The sequence below is a fragment of the Pleurodeles waltl genome, chromosome 3_1 (assembly GCF_031143425.1).
Source record: "Pleurodeles waltl isolate 20211129_DDA chromosome 3_1, aPleWal1.hap1.20221129, whole genome shotgun sequence".
NCBI classification, from domain to species: Eukaryota; Metazoa; Chordata; class Amphibia; order Caudata; family Salamandridae; genus Pleurodeles; species Pleurodeles waltl.
Genome location: NC_090440.1, coordinates 156,947,390 through 156,966,474, shown reverse-complemented (window position 1 = coordinate 156,966,474; position 19,085 = coordinate 156,947,390). Strand labels below are relative to the sequence as shown.

The 19,085-nt window shown below is 46.2% G+C and overlaps 1 protein-coding gene across 2 annotated transcripts in view; it reads right to left on the bottom strand.

The window, feature by feature from the left end:
• SCAPER (S-phase cyclin A associated protein in the ER) overlaps window positions 1–19,085 on the bottom strand; it is a 2,262,878-nt gene that overhangs the window by 959,081 nt on the left and 1,284,712 nt on the right. For both annotated transcript variants that reach the window (XM_069222023.1, XM_069222024.1), the window contains exon 24: window positions 18,956–19,082. In XM_069222023.1, coding sequence (XP_069078124.1) covers window positions 18,956–19,082 — 127 coding nt within the window. The remainder of the gene's footprint in view (window positions 1–18,955; window positions 19,083–19,085) is intronic.

The window sequence follows — 19,085 nt, the reverse complement described above, 5'->3', positions numbered from 1 at the left end:
GGAATCCTCCAAACTCAAGATGGAGGATTTTTAAAGGCAGAGGTCACCTCAGCTCAGGGCACCTTAGGGGCTGTCCTGACTGGCAAGTGACTCCTCGTTTTTCTCATCTCCTCCAGACTTGCCGCCAAAAGTGGGGGCTGCGTCCGGATGGGTGGGCCTCTCCACTAGCTGGTATGTCGTGGGGTGCTGTAACAACAGGCAGAAGCTTTTGAGGCTCACTGCCAGGTGTTACAGTTCCTGCAGAGGAAGGTGAGAAGCACCTCCACCCAGTGCAGGCTTTGTTACTGGCCACAGAGTGACAAAGGCACTCACCCCATGTGGCCAGAAACTCGTCTGGTTGTGGCAGGCTGGCAGAAACTGGTCAGCCTAGCACTAGGAGTCGGACTGGTATTCAGGACGCATCTCTAAAATGCCCTCTGGGTGTATTTTACAATAAATGCGACACTGGCATCAGTGTACATTTATTGTGCTGAGAAGTTTGATACCAAACTTCCCAGATTTCAGAGTAGCCATTATGGAACTGTGGAGTTCGTATTTGACAGACTCCCAGACCAAATACTCTTTATGGCTACCCTGCACTTATAATGTCTAAGGTTTTACTTAGACACTGTAGGGGCATAATGCTCATGCAACTATGCCCTCATCTGTGGTATAGTGCACCCTGCCTTAGGGCTGTAAGGCCTGCTAGAGGGGTCACTTACCTATGCCACAGGCAGTGGGTTGTGGGCATGGCACTCTGAGGGGAGTGCCATGTCGACTTAGTCATTTTCTCCCCACCAGCAAACACAAGCTGTGAGGCAGTGTGCATGGGCTGAGGGAGGGTTTCCCAGGGTGGCATAATACATGCTGCAGCCCTTAGAGACCTTCCTTGGCCACAGGGCCCTTGGTACCAGGGATACCATTTACAAGGAACTTATCTGTGTGCCAGGGCTGTGCCAATTGTGGGAACAAAGGTACAGTTTAGGGAAAGAACACTGGTGCTGGGGCCTGGTTAGCAGGGTTCCAGCACACTTTCAATCATAACTGGCATCAACAAAAGGCAAAAAGTTAGGGGGTAACCATGTCAAGAAAGGCATTTTCTTACAGGGACCCTTTATATAGCTCCTTTGACCAAAGGGCTAGGATTTCCTCGCGGAGAAGCACTATATGATCCTCCTATATGTGATGGTATGAAGGTGGCATGGCTGGAGGAGATGTCTCGAAGGGGAGGGAGTAGCCCCTTCGGACGATCTGGATGACCCACCTGTCCTAGGTAATGGATTGCCACTGGGGCAGGTGATGGCGAATCCTGCCACCAACTGGTTCCTTTGATACCCGTGGACTAAGAAGGTTTGGAGACTGAGGAGGGGCGGAAGAGGACTAGGAGACCCGCTGGCTCCCTGATCCCCGGGAACGTGAGATCCCGCAGCCGCGCAGGGGCTGTACAGCATGCACGGGTCGATTGCCAGGGGTGAAAGAACACGGATGTGTGCCCCTTCCGTAGCTACGAAAGGGCCGGAAGGCAGACTGATGTTGTCTAGAAGCAGGCACAAGGCCAAGAGACCGGGGCTCGGGAATCCTTGAAGCACTCAAGCGTTGAGTCCGCCATGTCTCCAAAGACACGTGTGCCATCAACGGGCATCCCCTGAGAAGCCAGTTGTTCTCAGACAGGCGTGGCGTCTTAATGCCACCGTCGATGCAACTGATCTGCCCAGAGTCGTTCGTATCCAGCCCACAATGAATCATGAACTTTGCTGAGTCCCTCTATCTGTCACGGACAGTCCGGGCCTCCTCCAGGACTCTAGGCAGCACCTGCACGACAGTGTCCCAGAGAGTATGGGTATAGCGGCCCAAAGGCATGCAGTGTTCATGGACCACAGCGCTAGACTGGTGGAAGAAAACATCTTCTTCCTCAAGTTATCCAGTCTTTTTGATTCCCTATCCGGGGGTGACAAGACTCAGGCGTGGGATGTTAAGTGAGGAATTTGGGGTCTGATGGTGCAGGTCTATGGCAGAGTGCAGTTGCCCTATTCACAGGAGCCCCTGTGCAGGGTCTGGACCAGCTACCCAAGAGGACGTCCGTCAGTGCTTCGTTGAACGGGAGAAGAGGTTCGGAAGAGTAAGGACCTCGTCTTAACCTCCACAGAAGTAAACTCGAAGCCCAAGACTTCAACCGCCCTTCTTACCACCACAAAGTAAGAAGCTCCCTCCTCCGTAGCCATGGAAGGGAGAGGGAGCATGCCAGCGTTAGATAAGGTGTTCAGACCACCGGTGTCACCCAATTCCTCTACCCAGTCCATGTTAGGGTCAAGTTGGTATTTCAAAGGGTCCAGCGGCCCCTCTACACTCTACCCGTATCCATACCAAAAAGTTATCAGGGTCTGGATCAACCCTGGGCCCAGGAGAGCCCATGGAGAACGCAATTGGCGTCGATTAACACTGTTCCGGCTCCGGGTCGCTGGGTATAAGTATAGGATCGACGTCGATTCTGGGCACAATCGGCATCGGGAGTGTCGACATCTGACCTGACGACAGGGAAGGTCACGCTGTTACGGCGGGCATCGGGACGGATCCAGAAGCAGATCCGGAGGGACCCTCCAGAGTCGGGGCAGAAGCCAATGACTTGGAACCAGAGGGGGCCCCTACTGACTCACCTGGGCCTGAGGGTGGGTCAGTCTGCCTAAAAATGATGCGCATGGCCTCATAGAATTCTTTCAGTTGGGCAGGGGTGGTGCCGGCTCTCGGGAAGTCGGGGAAAGTCAGAACGGACCAAGATGTAGGCTCCGATGACAGAGGCCTAGAGCCTAGACACTCTTTCCGTGTTGCATCATCCAATCAACCCCGTGAAGTCAAAGAACGTTTATCCTTCTTTGACTTCTTTTTCTTGTGAACCGAATGCCCCGAAGACTTCGAGGATGAAGAGAGGTGATGACTCCACAGGCAGTCTCAAGACCTTCCTCTCGATCGAGAGCGAACCGGAGTCGACTGTCAGGCCACTAGCAGATTTAGGGACCGCTCCCTCAAAGCTTCAGGATTCATGGCCCGACACTCTGAGCACAACTACGGGTCATGATCGCGCTCCAAGCAATAGAGAGACATGAGGTGCGGATCAGTCACCGACATAGTTCGGTGACAGGAGTAGCAGGGTTTAAAGCCAGTCTTATGTGACATCCCTCGACGCATTCACAATCTTGTCACAAAAAAGTCAAACAAAAAAGTCGTTGGGAGTCAAAAAATGACAGGTAGCTCTTTCTCTGGATCTGCGTGAAGACTGGCGCATAAAGAAAAGAACTGACGTCAGCGAGCTGGGGTGACACCTATATACGACTGCGACGTCATCACGGCGACCACGCCAACGACGCCCGCAGAGTCGACTGACGCCACCTGATGCTGCGTAGAGGTACTGCTCAAATAAAAACTCTGGATCCAGACTGATGCCTGGGGGAATTCAAAGGTAAGGAATCTGCAACTAGAAGTCCCTGTCAGATATACATGAAGAAATGGCAGAAAAAACCTAGGGCTAAAGAGCTCACTAACACAATGGCAAAAGCTGTAGGTAGATATATCCTCGCTTTGCAAAAGTGTACAAAATATAGAAACATTGTACAAGATAATGTTGGGCTACTACATCACGTCGGCAAGGATGAAATATATGAATGATATAGCCAATGGGCTCTGCTGGCAGGTATATGGGCAGTGGGAGATTTAATACATGTCTGGTGGTCGTGCCCCAGGCTCACACTTTTTTAGAAGGGGGTTCTCAGTTATATCAAGGGGTAATTGGCTATCCTCTGCAACATCACCCAGCAACGATAGTGCTGATCCTGTGATCAAGAGCATATCTAAAAGAGTCTGGCAACGGATTACAAACATAACTCTGGCTGCGAAGCAACTTGTAGCACTCAAAAGGAAATTACTGTATTTACCGACAATGCATGAATGGGCGGGGAATCTCTAGATTATATTGGCAATGGAGAAAATGAATTGGGGACTGCATGATGTGGGGCAGAAGTATGACGAGAGGTGGGCCCTGCTGGTGTACTACCTACAAGGGAAGGACATTGAACATGGATGCCCCAAGTCTCTGAGGTCCCTCCACCTCAGTACGTAACTGGACATAGTACAGTCCATTGCTGAATAAATAAGTAGCCTTTTACGGTAGAGATGGTGTTGCCTACACAAATATTCCCATGCAGTAAAACGTAGTCATACCCTGGAAGTCAAGCTGTTTCGGCAAGTGGGGAGGACAGTCAATTGTACTGCCTGAAGTGTTCCCATTAGGTCCTGTAAAAGAATCCAGACTGTGCCTTTTTCACTATTTGAAAACCAATGAAATCTAACTTAACTAAAAATTAGATCAATTTAATCTGTCCTGCCTTAGAATCAATCATTCTTTTTAATTTCAGTACAATGTCTTTGATATATGGCTGTAAAACAACTTCAAAGGAACAGAGTTTAATTTATCTTCCAAATCAACTAAATCAGCCTTTTACTATCTGTATATTTTGTAAAAACCTTTTGGATTTAGGACCTTCTAGGATTTTGTAAACCATTTTGAATGTATATTATTCTTAGTGATTTGTAGGTTTTGTCTGTTTTTTAAAACGAATATCAATACTCATAAATATTGAATGGTGAAATAGTATCAGCACCTGATAGATGGAAGATGTATTGGGCCTCTGTTTCATGGACTATCTTCTCTGTGTTACCTGCCTGGAGCCTGTGGCTAACTGGTCAGTGCACTATCATTTTATTTTTCTTATTTATATATTTTGTTACCACCTCCTGCATGCTCCATCATCTACTGGATACATCACAGTTCTATCCTGTGGTGCATTTTACCCATTAGTAGTTCACACAAGTTTCTTTAAGGCTCTTATTTTTCCACTGCATTCTACTGTTTGTCCTGCAACTAGGAAATATGCTAGGGGCATGCCTCAATCAGAAGTCAGTCACATAACTCCTGTTCTGACTCCACTGGCTTTCAGGAGAGCAAACCATAACTTTCAAAAGTTTCGGTACTACTCACAAGCCCTCAACAAGCCAAAATACCAAAGAGCATGTAATGAAGTACTGCTGCAGAGGAAAATAAGTTACTTACCTGTAACTGTAGTTCTCCAGTATTGGAATCTTTCATAGATTCACATGCTTGAATCATTCCCCGTCGTCGAGATGGGAGTCCCGGTACACTTTTCACAAGTAATGTTAAAACATATTGAAGAGAAAAAGGCCCTAGGCCTCTTCAATTTCATAGTCTATCAGAGTCATTTTGTGAAAAGGGCCAAACCTGATCCTCCACCAATCAGGCGACAGCACCCTTCAGAACCTCCTGAGAGAAGCTCTAGCACCTCAGATTTTCCAAGCACAAGTGCGTATATTATGTTGAATATATATATAAATAGAAAGAAAAGAGGTGAAGTGAGCTTCTCCGGGGAGGCGGGTGGGTCGCATGTGAATCTATGAAAGATTCCAATACTGGAGAACTACAGTTACATGTAAGTAACTTATTTTCTTACTCCAATATTGGAACTTTCATAGATTCACATGCTTGAATCAGAGTAGCCAGCAATAACTATGCACATTGTAAAATGACAACATCTTTAATAAACAAAATATCTTGAACCACAAAACCTTATTATCATCATGCATAAAATGATGAAGTATATAAGTATACTGACGTATGTTTCTATATATATATATAGATAGATATATAAATATATCTATCTACTTATCTCTAATATATACAGATATACCGGTGAAGATACATGATGAAATTTGAAGAATAAAACAGTAATAGAAATTATCATAAGACACTACTGTAACATGATCAATGTCTGTAAACCCGCTTACTTATGTGATAGTGATAGCGTTCTCTTATCCTTATCTACATTTGTTTTTTCTCTTTTTTTTTTTGTAATGTGCATACCTGTTCTAGGATGGAGGAGAAATGGCTCACCTTCACCTGAATAGATTCCTCAGAACCGCCTGGCCCACTGCTACTTCTCCGTGAGAGAGGGACTCCAAGCAGTAGTGCTTAGTGAAGGTATGGCAGCTCTTCCATGTTGCTGCCCTACATATGTCTTGTAGTGGCACTCCGGCAAACAGTGCCGCTGACGATGCGACTTTTCTCATCGAGTGAGCATGCACAGATGACTGCAAAGGTTTGCCCGCTGCCTGTGGCAAAAGCGAATAGCAGAGGCGATCCATCTAGAAATACTCTGCTTGGATAGCGGCCACCCCTTCCTAGGAGCACTGTACGCCACAAATAGCTGATTAGAGCGCCGAAAAGATTTAGTCCTGTCCAAATAAAATTGAACGCATCGTTTCACGTCTAAAGAGTGTAATGACCTCTCCGCCGGAGTAGATGGATGAGGGAATAAAGACTTGAAGACTAAAGGTTCGTTCATGTGAAAGTCTCACGGAACCTTTGGAATAAAATGCGGGTTAGTGCGCATTAATAGTCTATTGTGCTTAAGCTGCAGGAATGGCTCTTGGATGGACAGTGCTTGCACCTCACTGACCCGCCTAGCTGATGTAAGAGCTATCAATAAGGCAACCTTCCACGACAAGTATTTGAGGGAAGCATGGTGGATCGGTTCAAATGGAGGCTTCATCAGTTGTGCCAAAACAATATTCAGATTCCACGAAGGAGGTGGTGGTCTGAAAGGAGGGTAAACCCTGAAAAGCCCCTTTAGAAATCTCTCAATCAGCCGAGAAGAGAAGAGCGAGGGTGTGTCATCTGAACGTCTATATGCAGCTATAGCTGCTACATGAACTTTAATGGACGAGTGTGCTAGGCCAGATTGAGCTAACTATAAGATACGGCAATATTTCTTCTGGTGGTGAGAGTAGAGGTGGTACGGGGCTATCAGTATGAGAGTGCACGGTTCTGTTTTCATCTTCGTGAGGACCCTTTGGATCAACGGAATGGGAGGAAAGGCGTAAACAAAGATGTCTGACCAGACTATCGAAAACGCATTCCCCCAAGATCCCTTTTGGTGATGCCAACTTGCGAAGAACTGGCATTTGGCGTTGTCCTTCTTCGAAAAACAGATCCACTGTTGGTGTTCCCCACTGGGAAAAAATCTGGTTCAGTACTGTCTGGTCTAGTTCCCACTCGTGGCAGTACGATTTCTGCCTGCTGAGTGCATCTGCTGCCTTATTGTTTATTCCCGGCAAGTGTACCGCTGATAGTGTGATGCCTTGCTGCGAGGCCCAGTTCCAGATCGCTTGGGCTTCCCTGGAGAGGGTGAGAGATCTTGTACCTCCTTGTTTGTTGAGATAGTGCATCGTAGTGGTGTTGTCCGTTCTTATCACCACTCGCGATCTTGAGATTCTTGGGAGAAACGTTTGTAAGGCGAAGTGCACTGCCCTGAGTTCTAGCCAATTGATATGCATTGATGCCAGATGGATTGGCCATTTTCCACTTATTTTCAAGTCCTGTAATACTGCGCCCCAGCCTTCCAGTGAGGCATCCATTGTTATGGTCCACGGGGCTGGCTGTTGAAGAAACGAGAGGCCGATTGACAGATGATGCTTCTGAGCCCACCATTTGAGAGTTTTGATCATTATCGGAGTTATTTGTATCTGGTCTTCGAAAGTGCCTGATACTTGGAGCCACTGACGGTTTAGCTGCACCTGCAAGGGGCGCATCTTTAGCCGACACAGAGGGATGCATGAAGACATCATGCCCAACAGTGATTTGAAGAGACGGACAGTGACCTTTCGTCTTCTCTGTATGGAACTCCCTAGGGTCCTGTTGTCTCTCTAACGTGGGACATGCCAATGCGGATTCTGTGTTCAGTTTTGCTCCCAGAAAAGTAATACTGCGTACTGGTAGAGGGTTGGACTTCCCCAGTTGATTGTGAATCCAAGATTGGTCAATAAGGAAATGCACTTTCTTGTTGACTTGTGTGCTCCTGTGTAAGTCTTTGCCTTTATTAACCAGTCGTCTAAGTATGGAAAAACCTGGTGCTTTTTTCTCCTGAGAAAGGCTGCGATTTGTGCTAGGCATTTGGTAAATATTCTTGGGGCTGATTTGAGTCCGAAGGGAATGACGCGATATTGATAATGGCTCCCGGCTACAGTGAATCTCAAATACTTTCTGTGGGCAGGGTGGATGGGTATGTGGAAGTATGCGTCTTTGAGGTCTAGTGATGACATAAAATCTCTTTGATTGAGACGCAGAAGGACGTCTTGCAGGCTGATCATTCGAAACGATTGCTTTTTTAGGTATACATTTAGTTGCCTTAAATCGAGGATCGGCCTCCAATCCTTCCACTTTTTTCGAATGATGAAGAACCTGGAATAAAATCCTGTTCCTCGTTGAGCCCGAGGCACCTTCTCTATAGCTCCCTTGAGAAGCAACTTGTCGACTTCCTCCTTGAGTTGCTGAGGATATCTTGAAGGAGTCCTGCAGGGAGGGTTGGAGTGAGGTATCTGGATAAATTCTAAAGTATGGCCCGTTCCACTAATTGTAGGACCCACTTGTCTGACGTAATGGTTTGCCATTGACTGAGGAATAAGGAAATTCTCCCGCCCAGGGTGACAGGAGGAGCACTGAGCGTAGCCGGCGCCTCGAAAACATCAGGTTCTACGAGCTGAATCTTTGGCCGGGCGGGTTGAACGTCCCCGGCCTGCCGGTCTACTATAGGCTGGTTGAGTCGGTTGCATTTGGGAGTAGTATGGACGATATTGTTGTGAAGATGACGGATAGGAAGAAAATCTCTGTTGTTGATATCCCCCTCTGTAAGAGGGTTGGCCACGCCCCCTAGGACGAAAGGACAATCTTCGATATTGCAGGGTCCCTAATGACCTTGCCGTGTCCGTGTCTGTTTTGATTGACTGTAGGGCTTCATCCATATGTTTCCCAAATAGCGCTTGGCCATCAAAGGGTAAGTCTAGGATTTTATTCTGGACTTCTGGGCGAAATGAGGTGGCTTTAAGCCAGCCCTGTCTTCTTAATACAGCAGCACCTGCAAGCTGCCTGAAAGCAGTGGTCGCTATATCCATTGCACAGTCTATAAGCTCTGCAGACGTGCGTTGACCTTCTTGTTCAGTCTTATTTGCCTCCGATTTTGCGTCTTCTGGCAGTTGATTTATAAAAGGTGCAATATCCGCCCAAAGCTGTCTGTCGTATCGAGACAAAATAGCCAAGGAGTTGGCAGCTCTAAGCACTAGGCTGGCCATAGACGAAAATCTTTTCTCTATGTTATCTAACCGCCTACCCTCCTTGTCTGGGGGTACGGAAATCGGGGCAGAAGGATTTTTTGATCTTCTTTGAGCTGCCTGAGATACTACTGAATCCGGAGGAGGATGTCCTGTCAAGCATGTTGGTGCATCATCAGGAGCTTTGTATTTCTTATCCAGACGTGGCAAAACTGCCATGACTGTTGCCGGATTATTCATGACTTTAAGGCCCTCTTCCCACAGGTAGCTCACCATCGGGATAGAGCGCACAGACTTTTGAAAGGGCTCTTTAAAATCATATAGGAAACAGTCTGTTTGCTTCGTAGGTAGCGGTAAAGCAAAACGCTTGGCTGCCCTCTCTAGGAGGTTGTGAAAACCTCCAATGTCTTCAGGTGGGGATTCCACCTTCGAATGAGAAGGAGAAGATGGAGCAGGAATAATGTACTCATCCCACTCTGAGTGAGTGTCTATGAGCTCTCCTTCTTCCTGATCTCCTTCTGAGATGTCGGTGTCTTGGGGAATTGTCATGTCCGGAGTGGCTACATCTGTGAGATGCAAAGATGTTGGTCTTTGATGTGGAGTAGAAACACCAGAAATAGGTGATGGAGGAGGCTGTTCTCCTTGTGGAGGAAACCTTCTGTTGTAATCTACTAACATCGCTCTAAGGCCAGTAAGCAGGTCAGAAGGAATATACGCGCCCTGCTGATGCTCCGAGTAAGCCTGGGGATCATAAGCTTCCTCATACTCATCATCTTCCTGGTATTTTACATTCAATTCAGAAGGACTGTGGGCTGTTCCAAACGGCCCGTCTTCATCTGAATCTTCATCTCCCTCCAAAAGATGTACTGGCACAAGGGAGGATACCTTACTAGGTGATGTGTGGGTTGGAGTTAACTTTTCTCCTCTTTTTTGATGTTTTTCCCTCGTCGACGGTGTCGTCGATGACGTGTAAATCGACTTTGTCATGGACGGTGCCATCGACGCTGGACGCACAGTTATTTTAATAGCAGAAAGCTTTGCCGACGAGTCTACCGTCGACAACGGTAGGGCTGACACTGACAGCGCCGTCGACGATGACGTGGTGTAGACGGCCGTCGACGCTGATGTCGTCGTTGCAGTTCTCGTCGACGGTGGTGTACTTGTTCTCATCGACGATGTCGCCGACGGAGCCGTTGATGATGGAAATCCCGAAGTAGCTGTTGTCGTCGGCAATGCGCCCACCGACGGTGTCGTCAACGGGGAATCCGGCGACAAGGCCTTTTTTCCAGTCACAGAGGACGGCTTTTTGAAGGGCACAGATGGTGGAACAGATGAAGATTTCCTGTGCCTCTCAGAACTGGAAGAATGTTTTTTCCCCTTCTTACTTGAGAGTTTAGTTGGGGAAGAAGATGGGCTGCGACCCTTATAAGACCCTGAAGCAGTCTTTTTGAGGGCTTTTCTTGAGATTTGTGAGGGAGATCTAGAGCGTGATCTTGCCCTTTTTGATCTCTTAGATGTTGATGAGTCCTCACTCTCAGAACCAGAAACTGGATCCTTCCTATGTTTGAGTTTCTGTGGCCATATTAATAATCTGCCTTCTCTATCTTTTAAGGTTTTAGAAGAAAAAGTACGGCAAATCTTACAGTCTTTGGCTGAATGATCTGGGTACAGGCAGTAAATGCAGTCTTGATGAGGGTCTTCAGAATTAAGTCTTTTCTTCCCACAGGTCTTGCAGTCTCTGAAGAGACTCTTCTTTTCCTTGTCAGACATAGTTGAAAAATAGCTGAAAAATCCCAATAAATGAGTTTCTCTGAGAGAAAAAGAGCTGAATAAAGGTGTGAAGACAGAGCAGAGCTCTGAGGAGACTCCCTAGCACGACGTGCGGTAGAAAATCTGAGGTGCTAGAGCTTCTCTCAGGAGGTTCTGAAGGGTGCTGTCGCCTGATTGGTGGAGGATCAGGTTTGGTCCTTTTCACAAAATGACTCTGATAGACTATGAAATTGAAGAGGCCTAGGGCCTTTTTCTCTTCAATATGTTTTAACATTACTTGTGAAAATTGTACCGGGACTCCCATCTCGACGACGGGGAATGATTCAAGCATGTGAATCTATGAAAGTTCCAATACTGGAGTAATAACCCACTCGTTAAAGTGCATATCAAGTGACTGCCCAAATATGTCTTTTAGATTGACATATGACTGGCTCCTGCAGATTCAGCCTTACAGAGCTCATGATGAGTTGGCCTTATAGAGATCATGACATAACACTTGCAGTGCTGAGGGCTTTTAACCTTTCTGAGACACTGATGTATCATGTGAATAACTCCAAATCAGCCTTTCAAGTTTGATCCTGACATGTGATAAACTCTTCCCTAGACCAGACATGCAACTCACTCTACCACAACCGTGGCCACTTTTCTGAACGATCCTGACAAGTAAATGCAGTGCGGCCACATTCATGTGTGACACCTTGAGGCAGTAGTGGTCTTTCAAGCCAGCACCACCCTGGCACCTTGGATTTGCAGTATTGCTTTACCCAAGTCCCAAGATGGTACGTCCAGTTGACCTTCATTTCTGCCAAATGTCACAGAAATTTAAATTTTCACTGTAAAGGAGCCTTGACATCAAAATCTGCAATGAGAATGCTACTCTCAGGAAATAAGTTTCATGCCAAATTTCATTTGAATGAGAAAAAGCATCTGTCACAAAGTCTGCAATCTTTAGACATAAGCACTATTTATAATTTCATTTAAAAAAGCCAAAGGCTTTCAGCAGCCAGAGCCTTATTTGTTTCTTTCTGCACTGCCAACAAGTGAAAACCCTTTTAAAGCAAGGGATATTTTGCCTGATCACAACCTGCATTACCTTAAGTCATGATAAGACCAGCAACATGCTGTGAAATACAGCGTGTCTGCCCCAACAACACTTTCTTACAGGTTTAAACTTACATTACAAAGCTGCAACATGGTTCATGACATATACATTTATGAAGTTATAATGCCTGGATGTCCAGTCAGTATCTGAAGCAGTTGTGGGCCTGGCAGTGCTCCATACTCAGTTTCACCTTTCTTCAGAAGACAGAGCGGTACCAGGCAGTCTGTTTTTAGGGCAATGTGATCCTTGAGGGTGAGGATGGTGTCTAGGGTGAATCAAAGTAACTTGGCATTTGGTGAAAGTTGGGGTTCGAAGCTGTCAAAGCACCAGGTTTGTACTGTATAGTGTTTGTTTTTTACGTTGCAAATAACAGGAATTCTGTTGTGTTCTGTTCAGCTTCAGTTAGGTGTTGGACATCCCGATCTGAAAAGAGTGTAAGCAGTGTTTAAGGTTTGATTTATTTATCAGTGACATACTGCTAAATGTTGATGCTGTCATCTGTGAGTAGAGCACCAAGCGGCTCCATGTGCAAGTTGAAAATGACTGGAGACAGTATATAACCCTGGGGAACTCTAGAAGCAATAGAGGACGTGCCCATTTAAACAAACTGGTGTCAGCAGGAATGGAAGGGGTAGAACCAGTGAAGGATATTGTTGGTGAATTCCATTTGAGACACCAGGGTGTGTATAAGGGTGGGATGGTCGACTGTTGATGAGTGCATGTGATCCCTACAGTTTAAACAAAGACTGCAGAAAATTCCCAGCCTGACCTTCAGGAATGACTTACGTGTGGGAACATACCCAATTAAAGACCAAATTTTTCTGTTTCTTTTCCCAACTATATTCTCTCTGAAAACCAGCCCACAAAGAAATTAAGGATTGTATCTGCAGATTAACTGATACCACGGAGTTAGAAATGAACATCCCCAGAGTATTCATCCAATCTCCCACCTCAACACATCCATTTGCATTTATCTTGCAGAAGGTTGCACACTCCATTCCATTCAGGATGCTGGAGATACATCATTGAGGGGCTGTCACCAAGTACAAGAAAAGGAAACCCATCCTGGTCAACACAATGTTCAGTTTTTGCCAAATGTGATGGCAGAATGCTTGAATTAATCTCCACCACTGCTAATTACCTTGGGACATGATCCAGTCCATATATTTTCTGCCTAAGAGGCATGAGAGAAATAGACCTGAAATATTTGAACCAGACTTCGTCCTGTTGCAGTACCAGGCCAGAAGTCAGCCCAGACAGGAAAAGAAGCAAGCCCTGATCGGTTTCATCAGTCTTGGGCAATCTGCACACGTGAGCACTAGCTCTGTTATGCTATGTATTTGACTGTGATATGCCTATGCCACTAGACTGCACAGTATTGAAACTACGTACACATCAAAGGGGTATAGGAAAATGCCACAGTTGGCATGGTTATCCCCTAACCTTTTGCCTTTTGTTAATGCCAGCTTTGATTGAAAGTGTGCTGGGACCCTGCTAACCAGGCCCCAGCACCAGTGTTCTTTCCCTAAAACTGTACCGTTGTCTCCACAATTGGCACAGATAAGTCCCTTGTAAATGGTACTCCTGTTACCAAGGGCCCTGTGGCCAGGGAAGGAATCTAGGGGCTGCAGCAGGTATTATGCCACCCTGGGGACCCCTCACTCAACACATGCACACTGCCTCACAGCTTGTGTGTGCTGGTGGGGAGAAAATGACTTAGTCGACATGGCACTCCCCTCAGCGTGCCATGCCCACAACCCACTGCCTGTGGCATAGGTAAGTCACCCCTCTAGCAGGCCTTACAGCCCTAAGGCAGTGTGCACTACACCACAGGTGAGGGCATAGCTGCAGGAGCACTAACCCCTACAGTGTCTAAGCCAATTCTTAGACATTGTAAGTGCAGGGTAGCCATAAGAGTTTATAGTCTGGGAGTTTGTCAGAAACGAACTCCACATTTCCATAATGGCTACACTGAATACTGGGAAATTTGGTATCAAACTTCTCAGCACAATAAATCCACACTGATGCCAGTGTGGGATTTATTGAGGAATGTACTCAGAGGGCATCTTAGAGACGCCCCCTGCATGCCAGCCCAACTGCTAGTGCTAGACTGACCGGTCTCTGCCAGCCTGCCACTTCGAAACTAGTTTCTGGCCACATGGGGTGAGTGCCTTTGTGCACTTTGTGACCAGGAATAAAGCCTGTTCTCCCGCTGCAGGAACTGTCACACCTGGTTGTGAGCCTCAAAGACTCAAGCCTGGTGTTACAACGTCCAAAGGCACTCCAGCTAGTGGAGCTGCCCGCCCCCCTGGACATAGCCCCCCCCCACTTCTGGCAGCAAGTCCGGAGGCGACAATGAGAAAAACCAGGAGGAATCACCCTCCAGCCAAGGCAGCCCCTAAGGTGCCCAGAGCTGAGGTGACCCCTTCCTTAGAAAATCCTCCATTTTGCTTTGGAGGATTTAACCCAGTAGGATTAGGGATGTGCACCCCTCCCCAAAGGGAGGAGGCACAAGGAGGGTGTAGCCACCCTCATGGAGAGTAGCCATTGGCTACTGCCCTCCAGCCCTAAACCCACCCCTAAATTTAGTATTTAGGGGCGACCCTGAACCCAGGAAATTAGATTCCTGACGACCTAACAAGGACTGCTGACCTGAAAACACTGCATAGAAGAAGGAGACGACAACTGCTTTGGCCCCAGCACTACCGGCCTCTCTCCAGATTCAAAGAACCTGCAACAGCAAAGCATCCAGCGGAACCAGCGACCTCTGCCAACTCAGAGGACCAAGAAATTCCTGTGGACAGCGGCGCTGTCCAAAACAACAGAGAAGAAACCATCTTTAAAGAGACTCCCACCATACTCCTGAAGCGTGAGTCTCCAACACTTGGCAACCGATGCCCCCGGCCTGTTTCCAGAGAAACCAACACTGCAGCGAGGACCCCAAGGTGACTCCCATGGCGTGTCCACCCTGAGACGACCTCCCTGCACCCCCACGGCGACACCTGCAGAGAGAATTCAGAGGATCCTCCCTGACCGCGGCTGCCCAATAACAAAGAATCCGACACCTGGAAGAAGCGCTGCACCCGCAGCCCCAAGGCCCGGGAGGAACCAACTATCGGTGACGGAGTGACCAGCAGGCGACCATCCTTCTTGCCCAGTTGGTGGCTGGCCTGAGAAGCCCCCCTGTGCCCTGCCTGCATCACCAGACTGACCCCCAGTTCCCTCCATTGATTTAAATCACAAACCTGACGCTTTGTTTGCACACTGCACCCAGCTGCCCCTGTGCCACTGAGGGTGTATTTTGTGTGCCTGTACCGTGCTCTACAAAACCCACCTGGTCTGCTTCCCAAGGACGCAGGTACTTACCTGCTAGCAGACTGGAACCAGAGCACCCCAGTCTCCATAGGCGCCTATGTTATTTGGGCCTCTCCTTGACCTCTGCACCTGACCGGCCAAGTGTTGATGGAGCTGGGTGTTTGGGGTTGCCTTGAACCCCCAACGGTGGGCTGCCTATGCCCCAGAGACTTAGACTTGTAAGTGCCTTACTTACCTGACAAACCAACCATTACTTACCTCCCCCACTGTCCCCACTTTTAAAATAGCTTATTGCCATTTTTACTAAAAGTGTGTATGCTATTGCTCTAATTCAAAGTTCCTAACGTACCTGTGTGGACTACCTTGCATTTTATGTATTTACTTCAAATCTTGAACTTGTGGTTCTAAAAATAAATTAAGAAAATATATTTTTCTATATAAAAACTATTGCCTGGAGTTAAGTCTTTGAGTGTGTGTTCCTAATTTATTGCCTGTGTGTGTACAACAAATGCTTAACACTACCCTCTGATAAGCCTACTGCCCGACCACACTATCACAAAATAGAGCATTAGAATTTTCTAATTTTGCCACTATCTTACCTCTAAGGGGAACCCTTGGACTCTCTGCACACGGTCTCTTACTTTGAGATAGTATATACAGAGCCAACTTCCTACATCAGGTATAAAGCGTTATGTTGCGGGAAAATAACTGATGTAGCTGCTTAGAAAATAATAACATGGAGCATGCTCCCACAGGGAGCAAGTACGTAAAGTGGTGTGACCTGATGTTACCCTTCAGGAAGAATGGTAAGCTAAAATGCTGGCAGGGAAAAGCACCAAACATTAGCCTGTAAAGTGAATATGCGCCACATATTATGAAAAGTCTGTGAATATTATGGGTTCATTTGTAAACCTAAACTGGTAAGTCAGATGTCTTAGCGCCATGAACAGAAGATAATGATGAGAGCAATATGATAAACTAGTCTACTCCTCTCCTGGGCTTTAATACTGCAGAGGAACATGTTTTAAGAAAAGCAGCAGAACGTGGCAGGATGATTCGGGAGAAGTGTGGCACAATGGTTAGAGCGGCAGACTCTGATGCAGAGATCCGGCCTGGGACCAGGGTTCAATTCCCGCCACGGCGGGTCTTGTGCTCAGTTCCCTTTGACCAGCTAATTCTTGCCTCGGTGCCTAACCTAATTAATGGGTCCCACTCTGTAGCTCTGGCCAATAGCTTGCTTAATCTCCACAACGGCCCTCACAGCGCTTGGATGCCTGGCTTCAACCTGGGGCTGTCCAGGAGTGGGCGCCTCACAGGGAAAAGCCAGGAGGGGTTCCACAGCGGTATCCGTACAGCACCTTGAGACCCTAACAGGTGAGTAGTGCGAAGTTTTACAGTTTTTTTTTTTTTTTCTTTGTGGTTCCTACAGCACCTGCATGAATGGAGAGACAGATGAGCGTCATCTTTAGGACAGTCACCATCTGTTCACAAAAGTGACTGACAGCATTGTGTATCAATTACCCAGTGTTGATCCTTCAAATAACACTGTATTGCTTTCATTTTTTGAGAAATAGAATATCTCAGTGCGATCTGCCGCTTTCCCAAAAATAGCTCTTCCGTACACTAAGAAACTGTTTCCAGCTCTGACAAGCACTACCAGCAAAAGTTCCAGGTCAGTGCATGTTCCAGGTCAGTTCTGTAGAGACACCTGATGCAAACGCTCCCGTATCCATGTCCAAGGGGACATTACAGATAGTAGTATCACAAGAAAACTCGTTTACATACTTTTACATGCCTTTGTGTTTCAACCCAAAGTGCCCAACTCCCTATATGATACCCCCTGAATATTCTCATTAACGTTGTACTGGAGCCAATTCACAATAGCCTGTAAGAGTAAAAGAGTACTACAGGAGAATTACTTTAGGTACTCAAAAATACCATTGTGATAACCCCTATGATATAAAAATGCATAAGGAGTAATGTGTAATATTTACCTCTAATGACATATCGGGAGTCTAATCACATTTAGAAAACACACAACCTTTTGTCTTATGTTTTATAGTGTCACCAAAATCGATCAATGGCTATATAGGACCATACAATGACGTATAAGATATAGGGTATTTATAAGTGTAAATAAAGCAGCAGGACTATATTTTCCTATTTTTTTAACTTTTATTTTATTGTATAACTCGTGCACATTTTCCCGGAAATAACCCAAAGTTCTTTATTATAAACGAATTAGAAAAGTTTTGAAAAACACTAATAGCAATAATGTTGAACAGATTTTAATTTCAAGGTGCAGAGGAATACAGCTCTGGGGTGCATCACAAAAGACCTATGATGCTAATAGAGAACGGTGGGAACTCTGCTTTCAAATGGTATAGAGTTGGGATGCTAAGGGCTGCATGGTTGGTCAGGTATCAGCTTCTCCTCCACAGATCTGGCAGTAAGAGGTGAATTCACAAGTTGAATTCATACGTTTAGCAGTTCTGCTGGCAATTACTGCACCGTTTTATAAAATTCAGAAATAGTGGTACTGTCTTATTAAAGCTTTAATGTCCTTTCGAAGATGCATCTGTATCATCATTCAAAATACAGCAGTGTTAATAAGACGTGCCAGCTGTGTCCTATGAAATAATAAGTTGCTCTCATAAATTCACCACATTTTTAGGGTCGAGGGCGGAAAGCGCTTTGTTACTGTTATCTCTCTACGGGCATGTAACCACGCGCCCATCACTTTGGTTGGTTTGTGGGCTTGCCTTTTAAAATGCACCAGATTTGATTAATGAAAGGCATGCATAAGTCATGCCTTTCCCGGTGTTTAGCCCTTGTCGAGGGCACCGGCCAACTACTGAAAACATCTGAGGCTCCATGTTTTCTGCATGGTTTCTGGACTTCTTTTTCTCTTTGTATGTAGGTAGCGCGATATCGCCGGGCAGTAGTCGTGCGCTTTGCATGACATCGATCCTGTTACTTGGATAATTTCACTTTTGCCGGTTACATGGATAATTTCACTTTTGCCGATAACATGGATAATTGCACTTTTGCCAATACATTTCACTGCGAGTTAACTTCTGTTTCCTTTTGTGTTTTGCGTGCCGTCTACTCGCTTACGTGAAACTGTTTAACTTTTCATTTTTAGTATAAGTGGTAAGAAAAGTCCGGTTAGGAGTTTACAACGCTAATAGCTCTAACTCGAGCAAACGCGAGGCCCATTGCATTGAAAATGCATGGTATTACCTTGAGTCTGATAAATGCTGAGTTTCTGGGTGGATATTTTTCAACAAAGGTAGTAAATCTGCAGAAGTGGTAGGTTTTCAAAATCCCTAAATCCCACTTTTCAGTGCTTTCTTGCGTTTTCCAAGCACAGCCATATTCTTTGACAAAACACAAAGAATACAGAGTTCAGAATTTAACCTGCAAATGAAACCATTTTAGGAATCTACGAAGGCTGTACAATATTACGTAAAGATAAACCTCATTGCTAAAGCACTGACTAGTAGGAACAATCAGAATAGAGCTGAAAGACACAAGGCATCTGAAAGTCATACATCACAAGTACTATAAGGAAAGGCTGATCAACAAAAGAATCAATAATGTTATCCACTGTTCTAGTACCTGTTTCTCCAGAATACGAGTGATCTCTCCCAAAGTCCGATCCAAGGCTGACACCTTGTTATTTGCCACAGAAGCGGTATCTTGAGTCAGGATCTGTTTGGAGAGTTCCTTTGCCAATCGTTGTAGCCTG